The 25,462-nt window shown below is 38.9% G+C and overlaps 1 protein-coding gene and 1 long non-coding RNA gene across 2 annotated transcripts in view; one reads left to right on the top strand and one right to left on the bottom strand.

The window, feature by feature from the left end:
- Positions 1–22,523, bottom strand: part of LOC134671955 (uncharacterized) — a 346,096-nt gene extending 323,573 nt beyond the window's left edge. The window contains exon 1 of the long non-coding RNA XR_010099288.1: positions 22,372–22,523. This is a non-coding gene — a long non-coding RNA (uncharacterized LOC134671955). The remainder of the gene's footprint in view (positions 1–22,371) is intronic.
- Positions 3,559–25,462, top strand: part of LOC134671931 (midasin) — a 42,574-nt gene continuing 20,670 nt past the window's right edge. The window contains exons 1-22 of the mRNA XM_063529799.1: positions 3,559–3,722; positions 3,928–4,181; positions 4,572–4,820; positions 5,592–5,887; positions 6,512–6,714; positions 7,497–7,660; positions 7,739–9,249; positions 9,643–9,808; positions 9,914–12,215; positions 12,289–14,020; positions 14,136–15,768; positions 15,901–16,109; positions 16,625–16,757; positions 17,101–17,719; positions 17,992–18,497; positions 18,631–18,807; positions 19,467–19,879; positions 20,639–20,778; positions 21,498–21,724; positions 23,205–23,419; positions 23,800–24,017; positions 25,187–25,357. Of these exons, the coding sequence (XP_063385869.1) occupies positions 3,633–3,722; positions 3,928–4,181; positions 4,572–4,820; positions 5,592–5,887; positions 6,512–6,714; positions 7,497–7,660; positions 7,739–9,249; positions 9,643–9,808; positions 9,914–12,215; positions 12,289–14,020; positions 14,136–15,768; positions 15,901–16,109; positions 16,625–16,757; positions 17,101–17,719; positions 17,992–18,497; positions 18,631–18,807; positions 19,467–19,879; positions 20,639–20,778; positions 21,498–21,724; positions 23,205–23,419; positions 23,800–24,017; positions 25,187–25,357 (11,628 nt within the window). The 5' untranslated portion in view covers positions 3,559–3,632. The remainder of the gene's footprint in view (positions 3,723–3,927; positions 4,182–4,571; positions 4,821–5,591; positions 5,888–6,511; positions 6,715–7,496; positions 7,661–7,738; positions 9,250–9,642; positions 9,809–9,913; positions 12,216–12,288; positions 14,021–14,135; positions 15,769–15,900; positions 16,110–16,624; positions 16,758–17,100; positions 17,720–17,991; positions 18,498–18,630; positions 18,808–19,466; positions 19,880–20,638; positions 20,779–21,497; positions 21,725–23,204; positions 23,420–23,799; positions 24,018–25,186; positions 25,358–25,462) is intronic.

Genomic DNA, 25,462 nt, shown 5'->3' with positions numbered 1-25,462 from the left:
TTAAATAGGTAACCTTGGTTATATCGTGTACCTCATAGGTAGGTACTCTTAAACATGTTAACTGAAAAACTAGTGCTCTCGAGGCAAATATAATTTATATTAATTTCTAGTCTGCCATAGCAGGCATAGACTTCAAAGATTTTTAGATATTCATAGGGCCGCTAAACGGAACCCTTTGTACACCTTGAGCAGACTCTTTGTGCTCTTGTAATTTTATTTTCACACCATGAGTGATATTAAACATAGCTTATTTCAGAATTGAACCGTAAGCTATGTCGTGTCGTGAGCTTAAGTGAGCCTGATTTAATTAGAGTCCACAGAGTAGTTATCTGGACCTTGGACGATTGACCACACCTTATTCTAATTATCAATATTGTGCCTGGGCTTGTGGTAGAATTTAGGTGACTAAATCTCTTAGTATTATCTATGCCACCCACATTATGAGGCTTAGCGTCTCCAGACCACAATTTTAAAAGTATTAGGGTGCAAAGATTTTTTCATCTTTAAAATAAAAATGAGTCGAGATAGGCCTGGAATCTTATGTTATTTTATACCTATTATATTATAATTTTAGAAATGTTCATTAGTCCAATTTTGGGTTTAGCCAATAGGGTGTTCGGGACCCTTAAAAAAGATTGGTAAACAAAAATGAAAACTCGAATAACGAAGCCTTGCCTATTTCGACTGATTTTTACCCAGTACATTATTTTGTTAGAACCCTTTTACTTTCTCTAAGAGGAGGTATTTACATATTCATTTTTTTTTTTTTAATATATTTATAATTGTGGTCTAGCCTGTGTTATTACCATATCATTTAAATTTCTGACATGCCTTGCGCAGGCTTACATAGGTTGTAATATCATCATCAATAACTTGACATCAGTTTGTAAATGAATCAAAGATTCTTTGGCACACCTTACGCTGGTGGAAACATGGCAGCCTTGCGCAGGCTTAGATAGGTACACAACATATTGGTTTCATCACAAATAACTTGACGTTAGTTTGTGACTGAATAACAGATTCTCTTAGGCACACCTTACGCAGGTGGAACCATAACAGACATAGGCTTAAGAATATCATTCAAATGAAGTTTATGGGTAATATTCCCTTAGTTGCGAGTTCCTCGCTCGACAAGGGGAAAGGATTTACTTTAATAGGCACTTTTAGAAAGTGTCATTCACGGTGACGCGCAGATTTGCCATAACTAAACTTTAACTCTACAGTTAGCGAATATAATTTGACAATATGAATGAAGCAAACCATGCGTCTTCGTCAATGAATCAATCTAAAGATTCCCATATCGTTAATGCCCTTTCAAGTCACAGGCTTCCGATTTTATTTAAAACGTTTACAAGTGTAGGTACTATTTATGTAGGTAGGTAGGTAGGCTTAAAGATTGACCCTCTTGTATGTAGTTACATATAGAATAATGAAGTTATTCAAATCCAAAATAATACAAGCACATATAGCAACTACATGCAAGAGTTCTTTTCTTTAACCTTTTAAACTGTTAGTAAGTACCTGTTATTTATTTAAAAAGATACCTATCTACCTACATTTTAACCATTTTTTTTTTTTTTCAAAATCAAAGATCTAGTTGGAGAGATATAAGGAGCGAAATACTTAAGGATTTCCATGACATTCTTGCGCAGAGCCATGCTAATCTCTCTCTTTGTCTAGTCAGATTTAAGTTTACGTACTGCCGAAGTACTCACTTTCCACAAAAATAAATGCAATGCTTGCGATGTAGGTTTGTTCGTTACCTTGTGTCCCTCAGAGCGGAAATAGAAGCCCCGCGAAGCGGGGCTTCGTCGACGTCCAAGCGGGTACACGTTATTTATCAGCAAGTTTATTACCAAAAAATTCATTTTGCAATATTATATTTAACCCGGAACGGGATAAAACGACAAGTTGCTGAAGGATACTTGGATAGATAAAACGTCTATAAGCTTCTATCTGAATACTTAGTTCTACGTAACACGTATTAACTATCCGATCCTTTCGTATTCGAAAACACAAATCACTTAAAAACTGAAGGGTATGCCTCCACACATCACCATTTAAGTGTTATAATTTCAACCGTTACTATAGACACACAAAGATTTAAGTAAACTAATAAGACTCAGAAGAGACTTAATGTAGGTATAAAATTAATTAAATTCTAATGGTGACAAGTGCACGCTTTACCAGCTCGATGTGTTTTCTAACATTATGTGTTTTAGTATTTTCATTAGCATAGCCACGATGCGCGCAGGCAGCCTTTGAAAACTTACACATTATTATTCCGGATCGTTCTTATTTGCTAGATAGTTTAAAGGACACAAAATTTAAATATTTATTTCGAACGGCAAAAGCCGTTAGAAACTGTTTTTCAATATAGTCAGCTAAACTGGGGTACAAATTCAAAAACTCACCAGCAGTTTAGCTTCACGACCTTCCAGATGGAAAAACAGCAAGCCAATGAGTTGGAAATTTGTTTTTGCGACAACCGCCAAAAAGCAAACTGCTGTGTGGTGGGAGTGTGGGAGAGAGAGGGACGTATATGCTAGAAAAGGACAATACGACCGACAACAGGGTTGCCATTCTCAATATTATTATTAGGTTCCGAATAGCGGTACAGTTGTTTAATTTTGTATAATGATCATGTTGTTAGAACGCATAGTTTCCGAGATATAAGCGAAAAACTGAAAAATGTGACCTTCAAACCTCTCTCTTTCCCCGGCTCAAGGGCTACGGCCGGGGACTTTTGATATGTTCACCTCCTAGATAGTCCAAATATAAAGTTAGGTACAAAGTCAAAAATTGTGTTTCAAGCATTTCCCTCTATAGGTACCTTTTTTTTGAGAATTGCCTGGCCTAATTTTGAGTTATTTTTTTGTTATCATCAGCGAATTTTTTGTCACAATTTGCCGCCCCTAATATTTCGCCGCCCTAGGCCCGGGCCTACTGTGCCTTATGGGAAATCCGCCACTGCCAATTGGTTACAATTATATCGAAATCTTATGCGATTTGTTGATTGTCATTGACTTTTTACAATGTGCTTGATCTGTTAAATGCTCTAAGACGCATAGAGAAATTATAGCTGGTCAAGCAAATCTTGTCAGTAAAAAAAGGCACGAAATCGAAATTTTCTATAGGACGATATCCCTTCGCGCACTGCTTCGCGCCTACATTTTTCAAATTTGCCGCCTTTTTCTACTGACGAGATCTGCTTGACCAAGTATAATCACTTGGATCTATGGAGCCCTTGACATACTAATTCTGAACATACCCTTTATCCTTGTCCGAACCATGCTTTAAATTTCCTAGTTAATGATCAAGCATGAACAATACAGGAATTTATCCTATAAATTAATACCAAAGAATATATAAATTGCTCACGTATTTAAAAAAACAAAACGTAAAAAAGACTATTATTTGAAAAGTAATACTTGTGTCCCATTAAAAACGACTTATTACAAAGTATTTTAAGATTAGTGTATTTTGGACTAATGTAATATTGCATTGCAATACATGTCTAAAATGTCACTGTCAGTGTCAATAACAAAAACATGTGGACGTCCGGCGCGGAACATCGCGCACGTTTTTGTTGAAAAGTTTTGTGATATATCCCTGTTCATGAACTGTTAAGTATGTATAAGAATATATCAGTGGCCTTAAAGGCGCTGGGGCTGGAAACCACCAATTCAGAATTAAACAAAGCTATTCACAATAATGTTGCGGTAAGTATTGGAACCAAACTCTGTTTTTAACATTCGTATATACTATGGTAAAAAAGATTGTATTTGCAAGATCATTTTCTTCAGCGGAGATAGTTTTGTGTGACCGTTACGGGAAATTCTTAGTTCTTTTATACAAAACATTATAGCTAGCTAAGCAGCTTGTGTTAATATCATCGGTATAATAAATAATCTTTTAACATTTCAGCCATTATTGGATAAACCAAATGGTCTTCAAGAGGCTATCAAAGTATTATCTGAGTATGTCCTCAGGTTTGAAGATGCACACTTATTTAGAAAATACTTGTCAAACATTCTTTTGGCATTAGTATCAACTAAGATTCCTCTAAAACCCGTGTTTGCAAGCTCAAACTATGGCACCTGCACAGACGCTGAGAAGAGCTATCATCTGGAATATTGTATTGCCTTGTCACTGCTGAGTGATCATCCTGATGTCTTACAGTAAGTTGCATTCTATACACAGTACAGTAAAAGAATTCACCTTTTCTTTAACTTAGATGTTTCATAAAAAAAAAGAACCACCAAAAAAGATAATACTTACATGAAAAAAGAAAACAAAATACACTTGGGGATTGGATGGATAGGGATTGGAACACTTTTGGCGGGCCGGATTGGAATGCTTCGCAGGGCAGATTTGGCCCGCGGGCCGGGGTTTGGAGAGCCCTGGCATAAGCAATGGGTACCAATCTCAGATTTTCAGACGGGTCCATTTTCGGGGGCAAGAAACATAGCTGTATGTTATATTTTTTTTTAATTGTATGTAGTGTAAAAAATTAAATATTTTGAAATCATTTATACACATATATACATTATTGGTATGTTTGTCCTCAGATATGCCCTCAAATACTTTGAAATTAATCCAGCGGCACCGTTTGAAGTGTTCATCCACCATGAAGACTCCTACAATGTGGCGCCCAAGAAGAGAAGGCTGCTGGACTTTAGACAAAAAATTACGGACTATCACATAGTCCAATGCTGCTATAATTTGCTGCACAAACTACCGAATGAGTTTGCTGCTAAGTGGGACTGGACTATTTTTGTAACAAATTTCAGCTGCCATGAGAATGATGAGATAAGATGGTGAGATTTATGTTTAATTCTCTTATCCATTTAAGTTTCCATGATCAGAACTCAATAAAACAATTATTATTTATGAAACAGATTTTTAGGCATTTCTAGTTTAGCTCGGTATAATTTTCTCATGAATATTTAAACATTTTAACATTTACTGATTATGTTAATTGGACATTCAATATAAAATATTGTGTGTACAATTCACAATAGTCTCAGTAGTTTAAATTTTATAAATGAAATTAACACTAAAAGTAGTAAAAGTGTTGAACCCGTTTTGTGACAAACAGACAAAAATCTATGTAGGCCATAATATTTGATGTTAAATAATGTTAAATATTTAATGCTTAAATAATGAACACCGGCACACTCATCTTTATTAGGTTTGGCTAAATCTTGTGACAAAGAAAGAAAACAAAGATTACTAACATACTTGCTCGCATTGACCATCTAAAGTGGGAATGGACAGGCCACATGTTACGCTGCCCAATAGAAAAATGGAGCAAACAGCTATGATACCCTAGAGGTTGTACTAGAAAGCAAGCACATCCAATCACAAGATGAAAAGATGACATCCGTCTGACTCTGGGGCCATACTGGATGAGGGTTGCTGCATACAGAGCCCAATGGAGACAGTTGGAGGAGGCCTATGCCTTACAGCACACCGAACTGAGGGATATATTATAAGAAAAAAAATATTGTAATTTAGTTCGGAATAAATGGCTTTATTATTATTATTATAAATCTTGTGACAACTTTGAATGTATATTTCTCTTACAGGATGGTAAAAGAATGTATGGTCATTCTGACGAACATGACGGAACACCAATCAAAGTTGCTATCTACAAGCCTAAACACAACTGCCCAAGACACCAAACAGGCATGCAACATGCAAAACATAGATTTACCAACCATAGAGGACATTATTAATGCTGACCTGAAAGACTGCAGCGTGGTGAACATTGATGGGATCATGCTTCCGTTATTTGATAAGAGTAATGTGCTGAGTAGTAACTTGGTGCCCGTCAAATCCACAGTGAATAATTTGAGAAGTTTAGCATTGGCTGTTGCATCAGGTACTTATTTGCTTATTTCTAGAACTAATCAAGCAGGTACAAATTTTACACTTTGTACGAATTTTTACTTCCTAATTTTTTCGTGTATAACAAAGATTTGAAATGAGTCAAAATAGTAGTGCAGTATTATCAATTATGCCCCAACAAATGGAACTACTCAATCTCTTCTTCTTCCTGGCGATGGCGTTAACCTGGCATTTTGCCACGGCTCATGAGAGCCTGGGGTCCGCCTGACAACTATGGCCATGATTTGACGTAGGCACTAGTTTTTACGAAAGCGACTGCCAGATGACCTTCCAACCCAGAGGGGACACTAGGCCTTATTGGGATTAGTCCGGTTTCACGATGTTTTCCTTCACCGAAAAGCGACTGGCAAATATTAAATAATATTTCGTATATTAGTTCCGAAAAACTCATTGGTATGAGGTTTGAACCCGCGACCTCCGGATTGAAAGTCGCACGCTCATACCGCTAGGCCACCAGCGCTCCACTAACTACGCAATAAAATCAACAATATTGGTTTTATTAATTTGTGTTCCGGCAGTGTAACATACTCGTATTATTTAATAAATTATTAACTATCCTGATAATATCCTTTTAGATTTAAACTTTCCTTTTGCACAGGTAAAGCCGTTTCTCTTCTGGGCCCAGTGGGATCAGGCAAGACATGCTTAGTGGAGCATCTAGCAGCCATAACTGGTCGGAAAGGGGTTGCTTTCAAGAAAGTGCAACTAGGAGATCAGACAGACTCTAGGATGTTGCTGGGTTCACACCATTGCACTGATGTACCAGGAGAATTCGTTTGGAGACCGGGTGTTTTGACTGAGGTAGGTACATAGTTTTTTTTTTCATGATTCTTGGAAAAATGTATGTGTAGATATTTAGGTTTATTACTAACATTCACAGTGTCCAAATAAAGTCAAGATGTGAATAATTCACACATATGTAATTACGCACTGCGATAATTTGACCTTTAGCTTCCATTGTTATTCTTTATACTTACCAACCTAAAAACTCTAAAATTTACTAATTTCCTTTTTAATGACGAAAACATCCACTTAAAATGTTTCGTAATCAGCCTAAAGGTTCCGTCACACAGGCGAGTTTTCCGGGCGGAACGTGAGCGCGGCGTGAGCGTTTTATATGTAAAAGCGGCGCGCCCCGCTGCTCACGCGCCGCGCCGCCCGCAAAACGCGCCTGTGTGACGGAGCCTTAAAAGTAGGTACTTGATGACTATCCAGTTAGGGTATAAAATCAAAAGCCTACCATCCACCACCTACCATACCTACCATCCTACCATCTGTCCACAACTTCTCAAGGTTGAAAAGCATTATGGTAGGTGGTATAAAAGATACCTGGGGACAGGAGGGGTAACATTAGACAAAGAAAATATTCCCCAATAATATGAACGTGGCTGACAGCAGTGTACTTTTTCAACTCTTCAAATGTTCAACTTGCTAGATTAGTTAGGGAAAAAAAATTGTATCTAGTTATCCCTCTGTCACCAGTTACCTTACCTCACTTGAAAGTACATCTATTTTATTCCTACTTCATTATTTTAGTCGATTGCAGCTCACAGTGAGTTTCTTTAATCGTACGTAAATTTTAGGCAGTGCAAAATGGCCACTGGTTGCTGCTTGAAGACATCGACAGCGCCGCTCTAGACGTGGCGTCGACTTTGAGCTCCCTGTTAGAGAGAAATGCACTCTGTGTCCCAGGATATAGAGACTCTTTGCCGGTCACACCAGGATTTCAGCTTTTTGTCACACAAAGGTATGTTGTTGTCTAACAAAAAAATCTTAGGTTTAGATTACTGTATGATAAAAACATAAATTTTAATTTTGATTGTAGGACTGTCAACACAAATTATGGATTCCAAAAGAAAATATCAAATTCGAGTACTCTACTCCAAAAACACTTAACTCAAATAAACGTCGAGCCCCTCTCAAGGTCAGAGTTGGCTGAAATCGTAAACAAACTGTACCCAAGTCTGTCAACAATCTGCTCAAGAATGATAGAAGTGTTCATGATGTTCTCAGTCGGCAGCCATGACACGTCTTTGCAAACAACCGAAACTGTGAATCCTGAGAAAGATACAAGTATTACAGTCATGAGAGGCTCAAGACTTATTTCCACCAGGGACTTAATTAAGTGGTGTTCTAGATCCGTCGTGGGTTTCGACGTTTCAAGCCCAGAGTCGGCTCTAAAGGTACTCCAGGATGCCATAGACATTTTCACTTGCTCGATCGCGTCGCCCGAACATAGACTAGAACTAGCCAAAAAGGTCGGCACCTGTTTAGGCATAATCGAGACTAAATCTGAATTTTATTGCAAACATCATAAACCAAATGTGTCCTTGCATCCTAATTCCTTGGAAGCGGGAAGAGCAAAAGTCGCTAGGAAGGAAAAGACTTTAGAATCTGTTGATTTTGATAATAAACAAGTAGTATTTTCTTTCACTCGTCAGTCAGCTTGCTTGCTGGAGAGAATCGCGTGTTGTGTGACATCGAACGAGCCAGTATTATTAGTTGGTGAAACAGGAACTGGAAAAACGTCGTCAGTTCAATACTTAGCCAGGCAGACAGGCCACAAACTCGTAGTAATCAACATGAACCAGCAGTCCGATTCTGCTGATTTACTCGGCGGCTACAAACCGGTGGACTTAAAATATGTGATACGACCAATCAGAAACGAGTTCGAAGAATTATTCCGAAGTTACTACAATGTTGAAAAGAACAAAAAGTTCCTATCCCACATAGACACGTGTTACAAGAGCGAAAGCTGGAGCGCGTTACTGGCATTAATGAAACAGAGTCACAAGTCTGCTGTAAATAGACTAACGAATGAGAAGAGTGAGAAAAAGCTGAAAAAATGGCTGGCATTTGGTCATAAACTTGTGAAATTAGACCAGCAAGTTAAAGCGGCTTCCAAATTAACTTTCGCTTTTATCGAAGGTTCACTAGTCAAGGCTATGCAGGAAGGCCATTGGGTTTTGCTAGATGAAATAAATTTGGCGTCAGCTGAGATATTAGAGTGCTTAGCCGGTCTTTTAGAGGACAAAAACGAGACCATTGACTTGATTGAAAAAGGTGATAAAGTCCCCATAAAAAGACACCCAGATTTCACGCTTTTTGCATGCATGAATCCCGCAACAGATGTGGGCAAGAAAGATCTGCCCGTTGGACTAAGGAATCGATTTACGGAATTCTTTATAGATGAGTTGACTGAGAGGAATGATTTGATGCTTCTTATAGGGGATTATTTGTATCACATGAATCTTAGTGGACCGATGCTGGAAGGGATATACAACTTCTACTCTTCCGTCAGAAAAGAAGCGAAGTTAAACCTTGTGGATGGTGCAGGTGAGGATATCCATAAATAGAAATATTTTCTTTGTTTCCGCGGTGTAGCTATACTCTGTATCTTTAGGTATTTAAATAAAAGTGAACCAACAATTTGTACATTTTGGGTAGTTATAACATTTATTGGTTAACCAACCAAATACAAAACCGCCTGGATCTGTCACTGAACGACCTGACTTTAACCTACATTATTTGATCATGTAATGTTTTCATCTACCCTCAACTGGCTTAAGGAGCCATTTGAGGGTAGATTTTGTTTACTTTTATTTAAATACCTAAAGATACAGATTATAGTTTGTTGCTATAAGCAAAGATTAATTAATATGCTTGACTATATCCTTTTATTGACTGCCTTTTTTGTTGCTATATACATATTTTTTATCTATTTACCAGGTAATGCACCTCACTACTCATTAAGAACGCTCTGCAGAGCCCTATCGGCGGCAGCTAGAGCCAAATGCGGGACACTGACTAGATCTCTATACGAAGCCTTTTGTCTGTCCTTCCTTACTCAGTTGGACAGTTCATCGCATCCTAAAGTGGAAGCCATGGTTGCCAAGTAAGTATATCCCTCTAGGACATATTATAAGTTACTCGCTAATAACGTATCTTTATTAATATCGTAGAGTAATATTCGTAGTAACAAATTTCCTTTTTTTAACAGGGCTGTGATCGGAAAGAAAAATATCAGCTCAGTTCTAAATCAACTTATACCAGAACCACAAATCCCAGGGAAAAACTATTTACTTTTTGAAGGTCATTGGATTCCGCAGGGAAAGCTCGAAATAGCCATTCCAGATGGCTATATTTTAACTCCCACGGTCCGAAAAAATCTCCGCGATATAGCGAGAATCGTATCCTTAGGTAGACTTCCTGTTCTGCTACAGGGTGATACGTCTGTTGGAAAAACCTCGCTTATTACATATATTGCGAAAGCTTCGGGCAACTTTTGCGTGAGGATAAACAACCATGAGCATACAGACCTACAAGAGTACATAGGGTCTTATGCAACTGATGCCAGCGGGAAGCTGGTATTCAAAGAAGGTGTACTAGTCGAAGCAATGAGGAAGGGACATTGGATTATTCTTGACGAACTTAATCTAGCTCCAAGTGACGTCCTGGAAGCTCTTAACCGTGTCCTTGATGACAACCGCGAGCTGTTCATACCAGAAACGCAGCAAGTCGTCAAAGCCGACCCCAACTTTATGTTGTTCGCAACGCAAAATCCACCTGGATTATACGGAGGAAGAAAGATGTTGTCAAGGGCGTTTAGAAACAGATTCGTCGAGTTGCACTTTGATGAAATACCAAGGAAAGAATTAGAAACAATCTTGCACCAAAGATGCCATATTCCTCCGACGTATAGTAAAAAGATGATTGCTGTAATGGCAGAATTGCAAATAAGACGCCGTGGGTCAGCAGCAGTTCAAGGCAAAGATGGCTTCATTACTTTGAGAGATTTATTCAGATGGGGACAGAGATACAAGCTTGCTTCCAAAGAGATTCTAACGGAAGACAAATTTTACGATTGGGATCAACATATAGCAGACGAAGGGTACCTTGTTTTGGCTGGTAAAGTGAGACAGGCTGATGAAAGAGGAATCATTGAAGAAGTAATAGAAAAACACATAAAGAGGAAGGTCTGCCCAGATAATCTTTTCACCCTACACCAAACGACATCCCCTGTAACTAAAGGTATCTTAGAAATAATTCTAAATAATCAACTACAGGAGTCCTCCCACGTCGTTTGGACGTACAATATGAGAAGACTGGCTGTTTTGATCGCAAAAGCCTTCACTTTCGACGAGCCCGTTTTATTGGTTGGAGAAACTGGCTGTGGTAAAACCACAATATGCCAAGTCCTAGCGACATTGAGAAAAACTCAACTTTTGACAGTCAATTGTCACATGCATACAGAGAGTTCGGACTTCTTAGGAGGTCTACGTCCAGTACGGCAATACAAGAACGATGGCAGATTATTCGAATGGGTCGACGGTCCATTGATAAACGCAATGGAAAATGGCCAAATGTTTCTAGCCGATGAAATTTCCTTAGCAGACGACAGTGTGTTAGAAAGAATGAACTCACTGCTTGAACCTGAAAGACAGCTTGTCTTGGCTGAAAGAGGAATGGAGGATAACTCAGAAATAGTAGTAATCACTGCCCAAAAGAATTTCCATTTCGTCGGAACTATGAACCCTGGAGGGGATTTCGGTAAGAAGGAACTTTCGCCTGCACTTCGCAACCGATTCACTGAAATATGGTGTGACAGCGTATCTTCTAGAGAAGACTTACTTAGCGTTCTGGAAAAAAGCGTGAACAAGGGTATTTCACTGGGTAATCAAGAAGACGGCAGTACAGGGATTGGTACCTCTATACTGGACTTCACAGATTGGTTGAAAAACTCAGAGGTTACCAATAAATTCCCGTTCAGTTTGCGTGACATACTAGCCTGGGTTCAGTTTATCAACGTCACAGTTGCTAAAGGCCTACTGGACACCCCTGAAGCGTATGTTCACGGCGCGTGTATGACATTCCTGGATTGTTTCGGCACCGCACTGACCGGGCATATTGAATCAGAAACTTTATACATTCTTCGCAAGACGGCTATTGATTTCTTACTGAACCAAATACAGGCTGTTGGAAATGAATATATTGAGGGTCTAAGAGAAATGCTAAGTAATAAGCAGACAAAATTCACTGCAGAATCTGATCATAAGAAATTTGGTGTACGGCCGTTTTATATCGAATTGGGAGAGAATTTCAGCATAGCCGATGAGGACCAAAAGTTTACATTTACGGCTCCTACTACGGGATCGAATACGCTAAGATTGTTAAGAGGCATGCAACTCAATAAAGCCATTCTTTTAGAAGGTAACCCGGGCGTAGGAAAAACTAGCTTAGTAACAGCTCTTGCTAAGTCTTCAGGACATAAGGTGGTTCGCATTAATCTCAGCGATCAAACTGTAAGTATCAATGTACCTTCGGAATTCTAATTTTGTTTGTTAAAATTACTTCTAATATTATTTTGTTTTGCAGGATATAACAGACTTATTTGGCACCGATCTCCCGACAGAAGACGGGTCATTTACATTCAAAGAAGGAGCGTTCCTGAGCGCCTTGCAAAACGGTGACTGGATTCTACTAGACGAATTGAATTTAGCTCCTCAACCAGTATTAGAAGGTTTAAATGCTTGTCTTGATCACCGAGGTGAGGTGTTTATTCCAGAATTAGGAAAGACGTTTAAAGTGAAAGCAGAAACGAAATTATTCGCCTGCCAAAACCCTTTAAAGCAAGGTGGCGCGCGTCGTGGCTTGCCTGTATCCTTCCTAAACAGATTCACCCAAGTATACATCGACACATTGACCAAAGAAGATCTTATTTACATCGTAGAGTCCCAATACTCAAGCTTACCCAAAGACATCTTGCATAGGATTGTCCAATTTAATTGCAAAATTGGTCACGAGATCACTGAGCTCCAATCATGGGCACACAGAGGCGGTCCTTGGGAAATGAACTTAAGAGACATTCAGAGGTGGTGTGAAGCTCTCATCGAAGAACAAAATAACGGCAACGATCCTCTACCAGGCAAATTTGTCGACATGCTCTATGTGAACCGCATGAGAACCACTGAAGACAAAGAGAAGATGATACAAAGTTATGACGAATTCTTTTCTCCCGAGTATCCAAGAAGCGATAGCAGCCCTCAATTTGACGCCACTGATAAGAGGATTATAATCGGAGATGTCGCAATAGATCGAAATATTGAGAAGGGTTTTAAAAACAGACGCTCGCTTGAAACCAATCTCCAGGTTCTTAGAAATCAGTTGCCAACACTCAAAGCTCTAGCTCAAAGTGTCAAAATGAACTGGTTGTCAATATTAGTGGGACCCACGGCTACTGGCAAAAGCAGTATCGTTCAGATACTAGCCGACTTAACGGGCAATGACCTCCAAGTTTTACCAGTGACGTCGGCCATGGATGTATCAGATTTACTCGGTGGATTTGAACAAGTGGATTACAATAGAAATCTTGAAACTTTGTACGATCAAATAGAAACTATTACTATAGAGACCGTTCGCAACATGTGGCTGACTCAGCCAAATAAAGACTGGAAGTTGAATAAACTCATGAGCCAACTGAATCAATACAAGGCGCTGCAATCCGGCGCTAACAATAGCTACGAAGCAGATACACAGAAATTCAACGATAAAATCCAACTCCTATTAAATCACTGTCAAAAACTTCTGGAATGCAATAAGAAATATGACGCCACCCGAAACATGATTGAAAAAACTGTAACCAAATTGAACAACTTAAAAACCAAAGTGTCCAAGCTTACTTCAGTAAATGCCGGCGGTAAATTTGAGTGGATAGATTCGCTCCTTGTTCGGTCTTTGATTAACGGTTCCTGGCTGCTTCTAGATAATGTAAATTTGACCTCGGCGGCAGTTTTAGACCGTTTGAATGGATTGTTAGAGCCGAATGGAGTTTTGAGCATACCCGAAAGAGGGGAGATGAGCGAAATTGTACCTCATCCGAACTTTAGGGTATTTTTCACAATGGACCCGAAATACGGAGAGATATCAAGGGCAATGAGAAATAGAGGTGTTGAAATTTTCTTACTGAGATCTGAAGACTGGGATGCGAGCTTAACACAGACAGTGTCTTATATGGATTTGACTGCTCTGTTATCTTCGTGTGGGCTGCCAAATCATTACCATGAAATAGTTATTAGCTGCCATGAATTAATGACCTCATTCGTACAAGGTATGTTTCACTTTTTAAATTATTGTATTTGAGATTGGGATTTGAGTATTCCCTAAAATATTTTAATTCGCTAAACTCTAGGGACAAGTAAGTAATTGAAGTGTATATTTTGCAGGTTTAGAACGTCCAACAATCTCCCATTTACTCCAAGCTGCTTATCTTACGTGGCAGCAAATAGTTAGAGGCGTTCCCCGCGAGATGGCACTCCTTAACAGCTTTGCCGATGTTTACATCAAACCGAGAGGCGGAGGCGATTTTACTTCCAATATCAACACATCACTGGCTGAAATGAAAAACAATATGCTAAAGGCTTTAGAACAAAGAATAAGTAATGAAGAATACAATGCGTTTGGAACAAAAGACACCAGCCATACGTTAACTGTTAAAGGCTTATGCTCAAATTCGACAAACGAACTCGCTAAACAAATTGCTTATCCTGCTATCCAACAATCAACTCATAAAGGAGCAGACTTGGCATTACTAGCAAGCGTTTTTACCACATACCAAAAATGCACCGAGGGAAGCATTCAAATTTTACATGCTTTAATACAAGAAAGTTTAAATAACAAATACAATGGGAATGAAGACTTAACTCGCCTATTCAATGAAGTGGCCTTCGCTGCTGGAAAGGCTTTAAAGAATCATTCTGAGACATCCAGGAGGTTTTACCCAGAATCCCAACAGCTCGACGAAGACGAAATCACGGTTGCGAATATGAAGTCGGTAACCCTTTACGATGAACTGTGGAAGGCTTTAAATAAAAGGAACTTGCCTGATAACAACTTTTCCGCCATCGATTATTCGAAAGCGGTAGCAACCGGAGCATTGACCGATGACTTCGTTGAATACCCCATTCTAAAGCACTGCAAAAAATACACGGAAATAATTGACGAGTATTTTAGAAAATTAATCAAGGAAGTACAAGATTCCTTAGACGATGAAACAGTGTGTAAAATAATTCATATTTTAAATTGGAGAAACCGATTCTTAAAGGCGTGTTCGCTGCCGATATTTGTGATGAAGAAAAACAAAAGAACACCTTTGTTGAAAGAAGACATAGTGCCCTTGCTTTACATGCACAGTAAATGGGTTCAGAAACATTTGATGGGACAACTTTTCGGCATGTTGCCACCAAAGCATAGTTTTCGAGAAAAGTTTGAAAGAGAAACTAAGGCGATGTTGTATAACGACCAAGACAACACTGATATTGCTAAACTGAGCAAGAAATTGCGAAAGGTCAAAGGTCAGCCTAAACTATATGAAAATGAGGATGAGTTTGATTTGGCTGTAGCTAGGACGGATATTTATAAACAAGTCTCCTTAGATATGAATCAGCCTATTGAAGCACAGGCTTCGAAGCTGGTTCTAGATGCGAGTGCTTCAACGGACATAAGTTTCTCACTAGACATTCCTGATAGCACAGCTTTGATAACAATACAGGAAAATATCACGAAAGTGCTAGAAGCGTCCAAAAATGCTAAAGTAGGCTTAGAAGTCCAACTGCTACCTGTAAATGCATATGTCATTCAAAGAGTTTTAAACATTTTGAAGATACATTTCATAGATTTGATCTACAAGCTGTCTCAAGGAGAGAACATAAAAGCGGATAAAATACAAGATTTGGCAAGCATTTTGACAAACCTGACGAATTTAGCAAAAGTAACCAAAGGATTTCCACCAGCACTCTTAAATCTTCTGCAGATCGTAGAAAAATTGTGCAGTGGAAATCAGGACATGTTGAACCTCAGGTAAAAAATGATTTGTACTTGTATGTCTCACTGTCTCTCCGCTTTTTTAAATGCTGAGGATTTTAACGCCTGCAAATCTAAGCAATGTGACTTTTATATTCTATTTGTATTCCTAAGTATTTTTGTTTTTAGAATATCATCACTCCCTGCAAAATTCTGGGATGAATTTTACAAAGCGCTGGTCAATTCGCCTGCTCTATACCCACTGCTGTTCCTCAAAGTGCAGAATGCTAATTCCGAAGATGATTTAGAACTGATCCCGACCAACACGAAGAGGGTGTCCACGAATCTACCACTGCTGCCCTACTATGTGCAGAAGCTGACTACGGTTGAGAACTCGGGTAATTAGCAAAAACTATGTATCATGTCTACATACGATTTAACTGCCAAATTGTAACGTTAATGTAAGAGATCCAGGAATGGCCAGTTAAGAGTTAGTATATTCATGTCTTCATTTATGTGAAATGACAATTTGAAATTGAAGTTACTTATATCGTCCCGCGCGCCAATGTGTCCTCAGTGTTCAGCGGTGGAGGTGGAGTGAGCTGGTTCCGTAGGGAAAGAAGTAAAACCGTCTTGTAGTCACAATAATATACTGAATATAAAAGCACAATTATGATAAGCACATATTTAGGTGGTAATGTGAAGTGTTAATCTCGTTCACATGCCAACATAATTCAAAGATAGAACAAGAGCATAGACAAATGTAAAAAGAAATTACTTCTGTTGGACTTTCCAACACTCAGTGTGTTAGATCGAGTGTGTTTTATTAACAAACTAATGTACATCGATACTACATTGTTAAATTCGTGGCTCTGCTCGTCGGGACGTAAACTAAATGATTTTAAATTTGCAGGTTCACGTCATTTACTTGCGTATGAAACAGTAGCGCTGCAAGATAGAGAAGAATATTCAAGACTACTAGGCACGTTACTGAATGTTGTATGGAAAAATATTGGCACGTTGGGTACTACTACCTCCATGAAAATGTAAGTACATATAATTTGGCACGCCGTCTATATTACAAACATATAATAAACTATACTAGAAGTTCTTATGCCAATACAAAGTATACTAATTTTCATTGTTACTAAACTGCAAAACGTAATTCAAGACCAAAAAAAGTAAGACAATGTTGCCACTGCAATAATTTGTTTGTAATATAGTAAATTCTATTAGTAATTTTACTCCTACGATTTAAAAATGTACTTTTATTTACTTATTTTTAAATAAATACAAGACGCGCTAGTAAAAAGTCGCAACATTTTCTTACTTTTTTTGGTCTTGAATTACGTTTTGCAGTATAAGTGTAGTATGTTCATTTTTTTTTAGAAAAACCGACGCTCTATTCGAAATGAGGAAATATGAACAACTGATGTTCTTCTTACAATCGATTATATTCTCAAAGCAATCTGATAAGTCATACGCCACGCTCCAAGATTATTTAAAAGATCACCCCGCGCTAACCGAGATGATTGGGGAAACAAACAGGGTGTTCATAACACTACAGCAAAGCCTCAACCAAAACCTAAAATCTTCTATTGAAAAAACTAAAATAAAAGTTCTAACGGCTGAGCTCTCACTATTAACAGGTCTGATTATGGTCAAAATAATGTCTGAAGTAAATCCAGTAGACCAAGTAGAAAAGTACAAACTAAAAGTGAAATACATAGAAGAGGATATAGAAGTATTTGAAGCCCTGCTAAGCGCTTACTACATGCATGGGCTAGTATCAGGAAGTGTCTCAGAGAACAATCTTATTGAAAAGGCTTCTGATGTGTCAGTTGAGAGTTATGACAGAGACAGTGAAAAGAGGAAGGGCTTAGAGAAAGTACATCCCTATTGCTCTGTTTTATTACAGCTAAGAGATGACATAAGCGCTAAAATACATAAATACGCTGAAGGAAATACCTTTAGGCCGAAGGAACCGTCGTATAATGTTTTTGCTAAGGTAAGTTTGTAAAATAATTGAAGGGATGTTTACAAAAACAACATAACTGCTTAGAGCGGTTGACACTTTTTTAAGAAGATTGTTAATCGTTTCAGGTGTCAACCAGTGTAGTCAGTTATGTTGTTTTTGAAAACATCCCTTCAATTGTACAGCGATGAATTAACGATGACTAACTACCAACCGATTATCGATCAATTGCATCTTTAAGTGTGGTAATAGGTACTTATGTTATGCGAACTAGATGCTAATACTAATTTATTATTATTCCGTAGGATTGCCGACACTTCGCAAAATCAGTGCTTGCCCCCAGATCGATAGCAGATCTGTCAACAAACTTACGAAGAACTTGTAGCGAACTATTACATATCTTACAAACCAATATACCCAACAAAACATCGATGCAACAAGCGCAAACCGTATTAAAAGAGACCGCTTCGTGGCTGTATTCAGTGAACGCGTTTTACAAGAAAATCGAGTCTTCGTATTCCAACGCCTTCCCAGACTTGGCGATACCGCTACAAAGTTCCGTGTCTGAAGTCATACACAGTGTCACATCGTTGAGCGACTTAATAAGAGAATTGGTTACTAAAATCGAGCAGGGGCCGATTCTGAACGAAGTGATCAATGACTTGATGGTGTATCCGAATGATATTCCAAGTAAAGACGAGAAGGCGAAGTTTTTGAACAGATTCGTGGCATCCAGCGTTATGCAGTTGTTGAGCAGAAATATCTTAGCAGCTGATGGTGTCACGTTTGATGTTGAGACTGAGTGTATGGAGTAAGTACCTATACTTATACTTACGTATAAAGGAACTTTATTTTATGTATTTATTTTTAAATGATATTGAAGTAATACGAAGAAAAGGCCTTGCCATTTATTAATAGATTATCATTACCAATGTCTTTCACAGAATTTTAAAAATGAATCTGTCAGAGATAAAAATGTACTGCACGGCCGCCGAGTGTGCGGACCGTATGGCGGTCAACAGCGTAATGACGACTCTGAATAGCATCGTCAAGACCTGGGAGAAGCAGCAGAAAGACATTGAGAAGAAGAAACAGGATGACGAAGCACTATATGTTACGAAGTAAGTGTTAACGTTAAGAAATTTTGATCTTTAAGACTATGTGTGTAAAGTTTCGTTTAAGTAATATCGTAAGTTTCAAGTGTTATTATCGAATGTGCTATTGCAATTTCAACCTTGTGAATTAAAAAAGATGGTAGCTATTTGTCTGCATTTTTTGTTACTTGCTATTATTTGTTATAGCTGGGTCGCTAGGTAGCTTTAAACTTTAGAAAACAATGTCATTATTCACAAGATAATCTCTCAAGTGCTAAACCTTGGAGGATATAACCAAACGGAGACGCCTTCTTGTCTGTAATTTTCCGTACAAAACAGTCTGTCGATTTTTGCGCGTGCACGTCAAATGTATACGTATTAAACGTAAAAATAGACATGTCAGATAAACGTCAGTCCATACAATGTGTATGACCATTGGCCGCCTATTTTCGACAGAGAGGAACGCCTGTTAATGACTACTCCGTTTGGATAAGCCCTCAAAAGTGCTAAACGGTCAGGTTAAAAAGTTTTACCTGTACTATTACGCGGGCCTTACGATTACTTGCCATTATATCAGGGTAATAAAAAAATCTAAAAGTTGGAGAAATCCGTCTATTTGTTTATTTTATTTTATGTGGTTTTTATTTTATTTGGTCAGGATTTTTTTCAACCTTTCATTTTTACAGATCAAAATGCGACGACGTAGACGAAGAGACAGAAGCGTATCAAGAAATCTTAGAAATGTTTCCTTCATACTCTGACCATGACTTTGCCGAATTTAAAGCACCAACTTTAGAACAAAAGAAACTCAAACCGCCAACAGACAAAAAACCGAAACACCTCATAAGCTCCGAAGATGTTTCGCTAATTTACAAATGGCATTCAAACTTCGTTCGAAATTTGACTTCGGCGGAATGGTTACCGCCTCCAAAGAGGATGGTAGGCAATAATGTCATCAGTCCGTTGGTGCAAAGGTATCCGATATTTAGCCGGGTTATGTCAAATGCTTGGGAGGCGTTGGATGCTGAATTTGAAGGTGCTATGACACCTGGCTTGATCGTGCTTATTTCTCAGATTAAGGAGAAAATTGATGGCATTGGTGAGTATGGCAAGCATAGATGACTTTTATAAGATTTTTTTAACCTTTTTCCAGGCCGGCTAACTACAAGGTTTTTCCAAAAAATTCAAATACATTAAAATTAGCTTTGATGATTCATTTAATGACAAGTCACTTTTCCCGAAAGTCCAATCGAATATGAACCTTAAATCGGACTCCTAAGGTTGAAATTCTATTGGCGCGTATGTGGTCGTTAGGTGCACTGCACTATGCCTGGAAAAGGGTTAAATAAATATTTATAACATTTTTGGCTATGAAAACCACACATACGGCATAGTTATGGGTAAAGTAGGTACCTACTTTAAAGTTAAATTATACATATTATTTTTTAGGAACGCTTTTTTAGGGTTCCGTACCCAAAGGGTAAAACGGGACCCTATTACTAAGACTTCGCTGTCCGTCCGTCCGTCTGTCTGTCACCAGGCTGTATCTCACGAACCGTGATAGCTAGACAGTTGAAATTTTCACAGATGATGTATTTCTGTTGCCGCTATAACAACAAATACTAAAAACAGAACAAAATAAAGATTTAAATGGAGCTCCCATGCAACAAACGTGATTTTTGACCAAAGTTAAGCAACGTCGGGAGTGGTCAGTACTTGGATGGGTGACCGTTTTTTTTTTGCTTTTTTTTTGTTTTTTTTTGCATTGTGGTACGGAACCCTTCGTGCGCGAGTCCGATTCGTACTTGCCCGGTTTTTTTTACTTGTAAACAATGTATAGCCTTTACGTGTTTTACAGAGTCGAGCAACCATAAGATTGACTTTTACCATTTCCCATGGGTTTCGGAAACTAGGCAATGTCTGCCACTGCTTCGGCGAGTCAAAGAGAGCACGAATGCGTTACTTGACCAGTGGCCGGACTTCCCGACGCTAAAAGACGTAAGTAAAATAGTTAACTAATCAAATTTAAACCTTATTTCAACGAGATAAGGTCTTCCGGTAATCAGTTAAATGTCTTTTTGTAACACCAATAGTACATTATTGTCGAGGCTCGGAAGTAGCTACTTGCAGGCTGAAGATTCGTTTTAAACGGACGACCTTGGGTTAATTTTTGGCTGACCATAAACTACGCGCTTCGCGACCTATTTTTTAGACGGCAAAGTCGAGTTTGCCGTCCTTTTTTGAGAAAAGTACTTAACTACAGTACGTTATTTTTACCATCTTGTGGCAGTTGTGGCGTTAAAGATGGGAAGATGTGCAACATTAAGGGTCGGTTGCACCAAACCGTCAAAGCATTCGCTAAATTTATTTGTATAGGAAACTTCATACTTCACTGCTGTCTGATGTTAATTAGTCTATTAAATGTGGTTGGTGCAACTGGGCCTAAATACGCCAAACCTATGTATTGATGTCAAAAATTATACCTTGGGCGCACGTAACGCCTAACACCGTGGCGACGAATAAATGCCCACCGTACCGTACCAAAACCGCTTATTACTTTATAGCGTACGCCTGAAAAGTAGTCTTCTTGCTTTGAAATAAGTTTTATATTGGCTCATTCATATCACCTTAGCGAGCGAGTGCGGAGTGTGACGCTTTGGTACGACATATCAACTTACGTTCAAAGGGATAACAATGCGATATATCTTTAATTTCAGATAATCGTAATAGTGGACAGAATACTCAATTTCCCTGTCACCAGTCCCGTGTCCCGTTTTCTGACCGGTTTGGAGTTGCTTCGCGACAAGATCGAAGAGTGGAACAAACACGCACATAAGGGGAACAACATGATTGATATATCTTTGGAAGTTGGACAGCAGATCATCAACTGGAGAAAGCTGGAGATGGGGCATTGGAAGGAGTGCCTTAACAATTTGTATCACAGGTATTGAGTTATAATTTTAGTTATGAAGGGTTTTTAAGGTTGCGAGACGTGCAAGCAAAGGGGAAACTTATTTTCGGTTGTCTATGTATAAGTGCACTGACGCTCGATATTAAACTTTCGTGAGACATATTTTAAATTGTTTATACGACAACGGTTTCACTCACTTGAATTTTTAGTCGCTATTGGCGACATGTTTCGGGCCCGTCGGGGGTCCTTCCTCAGGCTCGAGTGCTCGCGGCGGCTGCAACTCGTGCACGTGTCGCCAATAGCGACTAAAAATTCAAGTGCACTGACGCTTTTTAGGGTTCCGTAGCCAAATGGCAAAAAACAGAACCCTTATAGATTCGTCATGTCTGTCTGTCTGTCTGTCTGTCCGTCCGTATGTCACAGCCACTTTGTTCCGAAACTATAAGCACTAGTTGAAACTCGGTAAGTAGATGTATTCTGTGAACCGCATTAAGATTCTCATACAAAAATAGAAAAAAAACAATAAATTTTTAGGGTTCCCCATACATAGAACTGAAACTCAAAAAAAATTTTTTCTTAGAACCCATACGTGTGGGGTATCTATGGATAGGTCTTCAAAAATGATATTGAGGTTTCTAATATCATTTTCTTCTAAACTGAATAGTTTGCGCGAGAAACACTTCCAAAGTTGTAAAATGTGTGTCCCCCCCCCTGTAACTTCTAAAATAAGAGTATGATAAAACTAAAAAAAATATATGATGTACATTACCATGCAAACTTCCACCGAAAATTGGTTTGAACAAGATTTGGTAAGTAGTTTTTTTTAATACGTCATAAACCGTAAACCGCAATTTTATTGTGTTACTTGCTGTTACGGAACCCTTCATGGGCGAGTTCGACTCGCACTTGGCCGCTTTTTAAATAACCGACAATGTGGTTTTAAGTAGAAAAATTGTTATCGTTTTAAATATTTAACCATATTTACATTATTTACCATTATTAACTCGTATTAAGGTAAATGTACTGGTGCTTGACGCGGTCCCAGTACATGTCATCTTGAAACTTAAGTCATCGTCAATAGAGGTGACAGCAAGGTGTCATCTATTGGGCATTAGCATGTCGAGCACTAGTACGTTTACCTTACCGAGTAAAGAAAATATAATTCTAACTAAAGGTTCAATTAAATTCTCGATCGATTAGGATGAGTTTTTCGACTTGTTGCATTTTTGTAAAGTACGGAACATAACCTAAACAGTTTTTAAGTTTTAATTTCTGACTTCAATTAGGCACCTTGATCTTTGGATTAAGGCCTGTGTACACCGAGTGCGTGTGCGTTGTAACATACAGATCCTTATGAGACGCGGCACACCACTTTCGTGACGGTTACGCGGTTCTAACATTTTAGCGCACGCGCACACGCATCCGTGCGCGCTCTGCTCCTGCTCTGACTCTATAGTTGGTCAATTGGATAAACATTGTGAGATGTTGTATATTATACTCGGCATTGTTCTAGGAAACAATCCGAAGCCCACAAATACTGGTTCTACGTGTACTCGGTCATCAACTCGTACTTGGATGACTCGGCAGACCCGCTGCCGGCGGAGAGGGTTATCAAAGTATTGAAGGACTTTATGGAGACGTCCAACTTGGCGGAGTATGAAGTCAGGCTGGATATACTGTATGTGTATCACTGCCATCTGGTGCACTTTGAGCGGAGTCAGAGGCGAGGTGAGTCATTTAATTTTATACCTAATAGATATAGAATAGCTAGCATTTTATGATTATTTTAACATGACAAATAACCTAAAACGTCCACTGTGGGCCAAAAAGCGGCGATTAGAAGAAGATTCGGGGTTATTATATCTGTTCGTTTAACTTTACGGCTTTTACTCATGTACTTAACACTAATAAAAATTGAGTGGGTTGGTTGCTACTGTAATAAATGTTGCCATAGCTGTTTTTGTTAACGCTCATCGCTCATATATCCCGTTTTTTTAATATACCTAATTAATTTGTTATTTAAATTAGCCTTGTGCCTAAGAACGATATTTTTGATCACTGCCTAATTTAATATCGTGTATAACTTCGACATAAATGCTCTATTCCAGATGAACTTCTATCGATATTCTGGAACACATACAACTACTACGCTCAATTCGCCCCCCAAGTCGCCGCACAAATAAAGGAAAAGCGGGCGCCAATTGAGAAGAAACTTCGAGACTTCGTGAAGATCTGCTCATGGGACCGAGACCTTAGTTACTGGAGCGTGAAGGACACGGTGGATAAAGCACACAAGGCTCTGCATAAGCACACTAAAGAGTTTGAGGTTAGTAGTTGAGTCTTTTAATGTTTGTCTTTGAGCCTTAGTTATTTTCAAAAGTTTTTACCACGCCTTTCTGCTGGCGCTTTAGCCTCGCTCCAGCTCAATCCAACTGCATGTTTCTCGCCTTCGACGGATCGTTGCTATCAAAGTGTCATGTCACGTTACAGCACGTGGATAGTACAGTCGCCATCAGATATATCGGAGCGGCCAAGGTGTTCACAAATATCTGAGCACGCCTCTATTGTCAAGGCGTTAGAGTGCTTGTTCAGATATTGTGACCACCTTGGCCGCTCCGATATATCTGATGGCGACTGTACTTACCTACTGTTACGTACAGTCGCCATCAGATATATCGGAGCGGCCAAGGTGCTCACAAATATCTGAGCACGCCTCTATTGTCAAGGCGTTAGAGTGCTTGTTCAGATATTGTGACCACCTTGGCCGCTCCGATATATCTGATGGCGACTGTACTTACCTACTGTTACGTACAGTCGCCATCAGATATATCGGAGCGGCCAAGGTGCTCACAAATATCTGAGCACGCCTCTATTGTCAAGGCGTTAGAGTGCTTGTTCAGATATTGTGACCACCTTGGCCGCTCCGATATATCTGATGGCGACTGTACTTACCTACTGTTACGTACAGTCGCCATCAGATATATCGGAGCGGCCAAGGTGCTCACAAATATCTGAGCACGCCTCTATTGTCAAGGCGTTAGAGTGCTTGTTCAGATATTGTGACCACCTTGGCCGCTCCGATATATCTGATGGCGACTGTACGTACATAATACATTTCGTTTTCAACCAAAAGGGTACTCATTGTCGGTTGTCAATGAGAACCCTTAAAGGCGCTATTTCCATAAAGCTTCAATTTGAAATCTACCTTATCGACAACCTACAATGTGGCTTTAAGTTGAAAACGTCATATATATCTATGTACTAAATATCCTTTTAGCATCCACGAGCCGAAGACAAGCGCAATAACGGTGACCTGAAGTTTTTAATTATAGCCATTATAGCTTGTGATTTAATTTCTTCTATGAACCGAATAGTCCATCTGTCGTACTCCTTTTATATGCAATAAAGTTAAATAAAAAAATCCAACGAGCGACATTTTGCTAGGTATTTAATTGTATAACAGAAATGACCCAATAGTCATACCTTATATTTCAGAACGTGCTAAAAGAAAGCGTGGTATCATGCCTAGTTGATAAATCGAACGATTCGGGGGTCGACCACGTCGGTATCTGGGACCGCCCGAAGAGGACCACGGGCGTCAACCCGACTGGCGGGGCTTATATGATCGACACACAGAACTATGTTGTTATGGCTAGAAATATTAAGGTAAGGTGATCCTACTTATATAACTAAAATACTGTAAAATATGCTGGACGCAAATTTGAAAACTCCAGTAGATGGTACAGTCAGCAGCAGAAGTTGCTAAGCGGG

Source organism: Cydia fagiglandana, chromosome 16, assembly GCF_963556715.1.
Source record: "Cydia fagiglandana chromosome 16, ilCydFagi1.1, whole genome shotgun sequence".
In the NCBI taxonomy this organism is placed as follows: domain Eukaryota; kingdom Metazoa; phylum Arthropoda; class Insecta; order Lepidoptera; family Tortricidae; genus Cydia; species Cydia fagiglandana.
The sequence above is the reverse complement of the archived record's forward strand: the minus strand, read 5'-3'. Positions and strand labels throughout refer to the sequence as shown.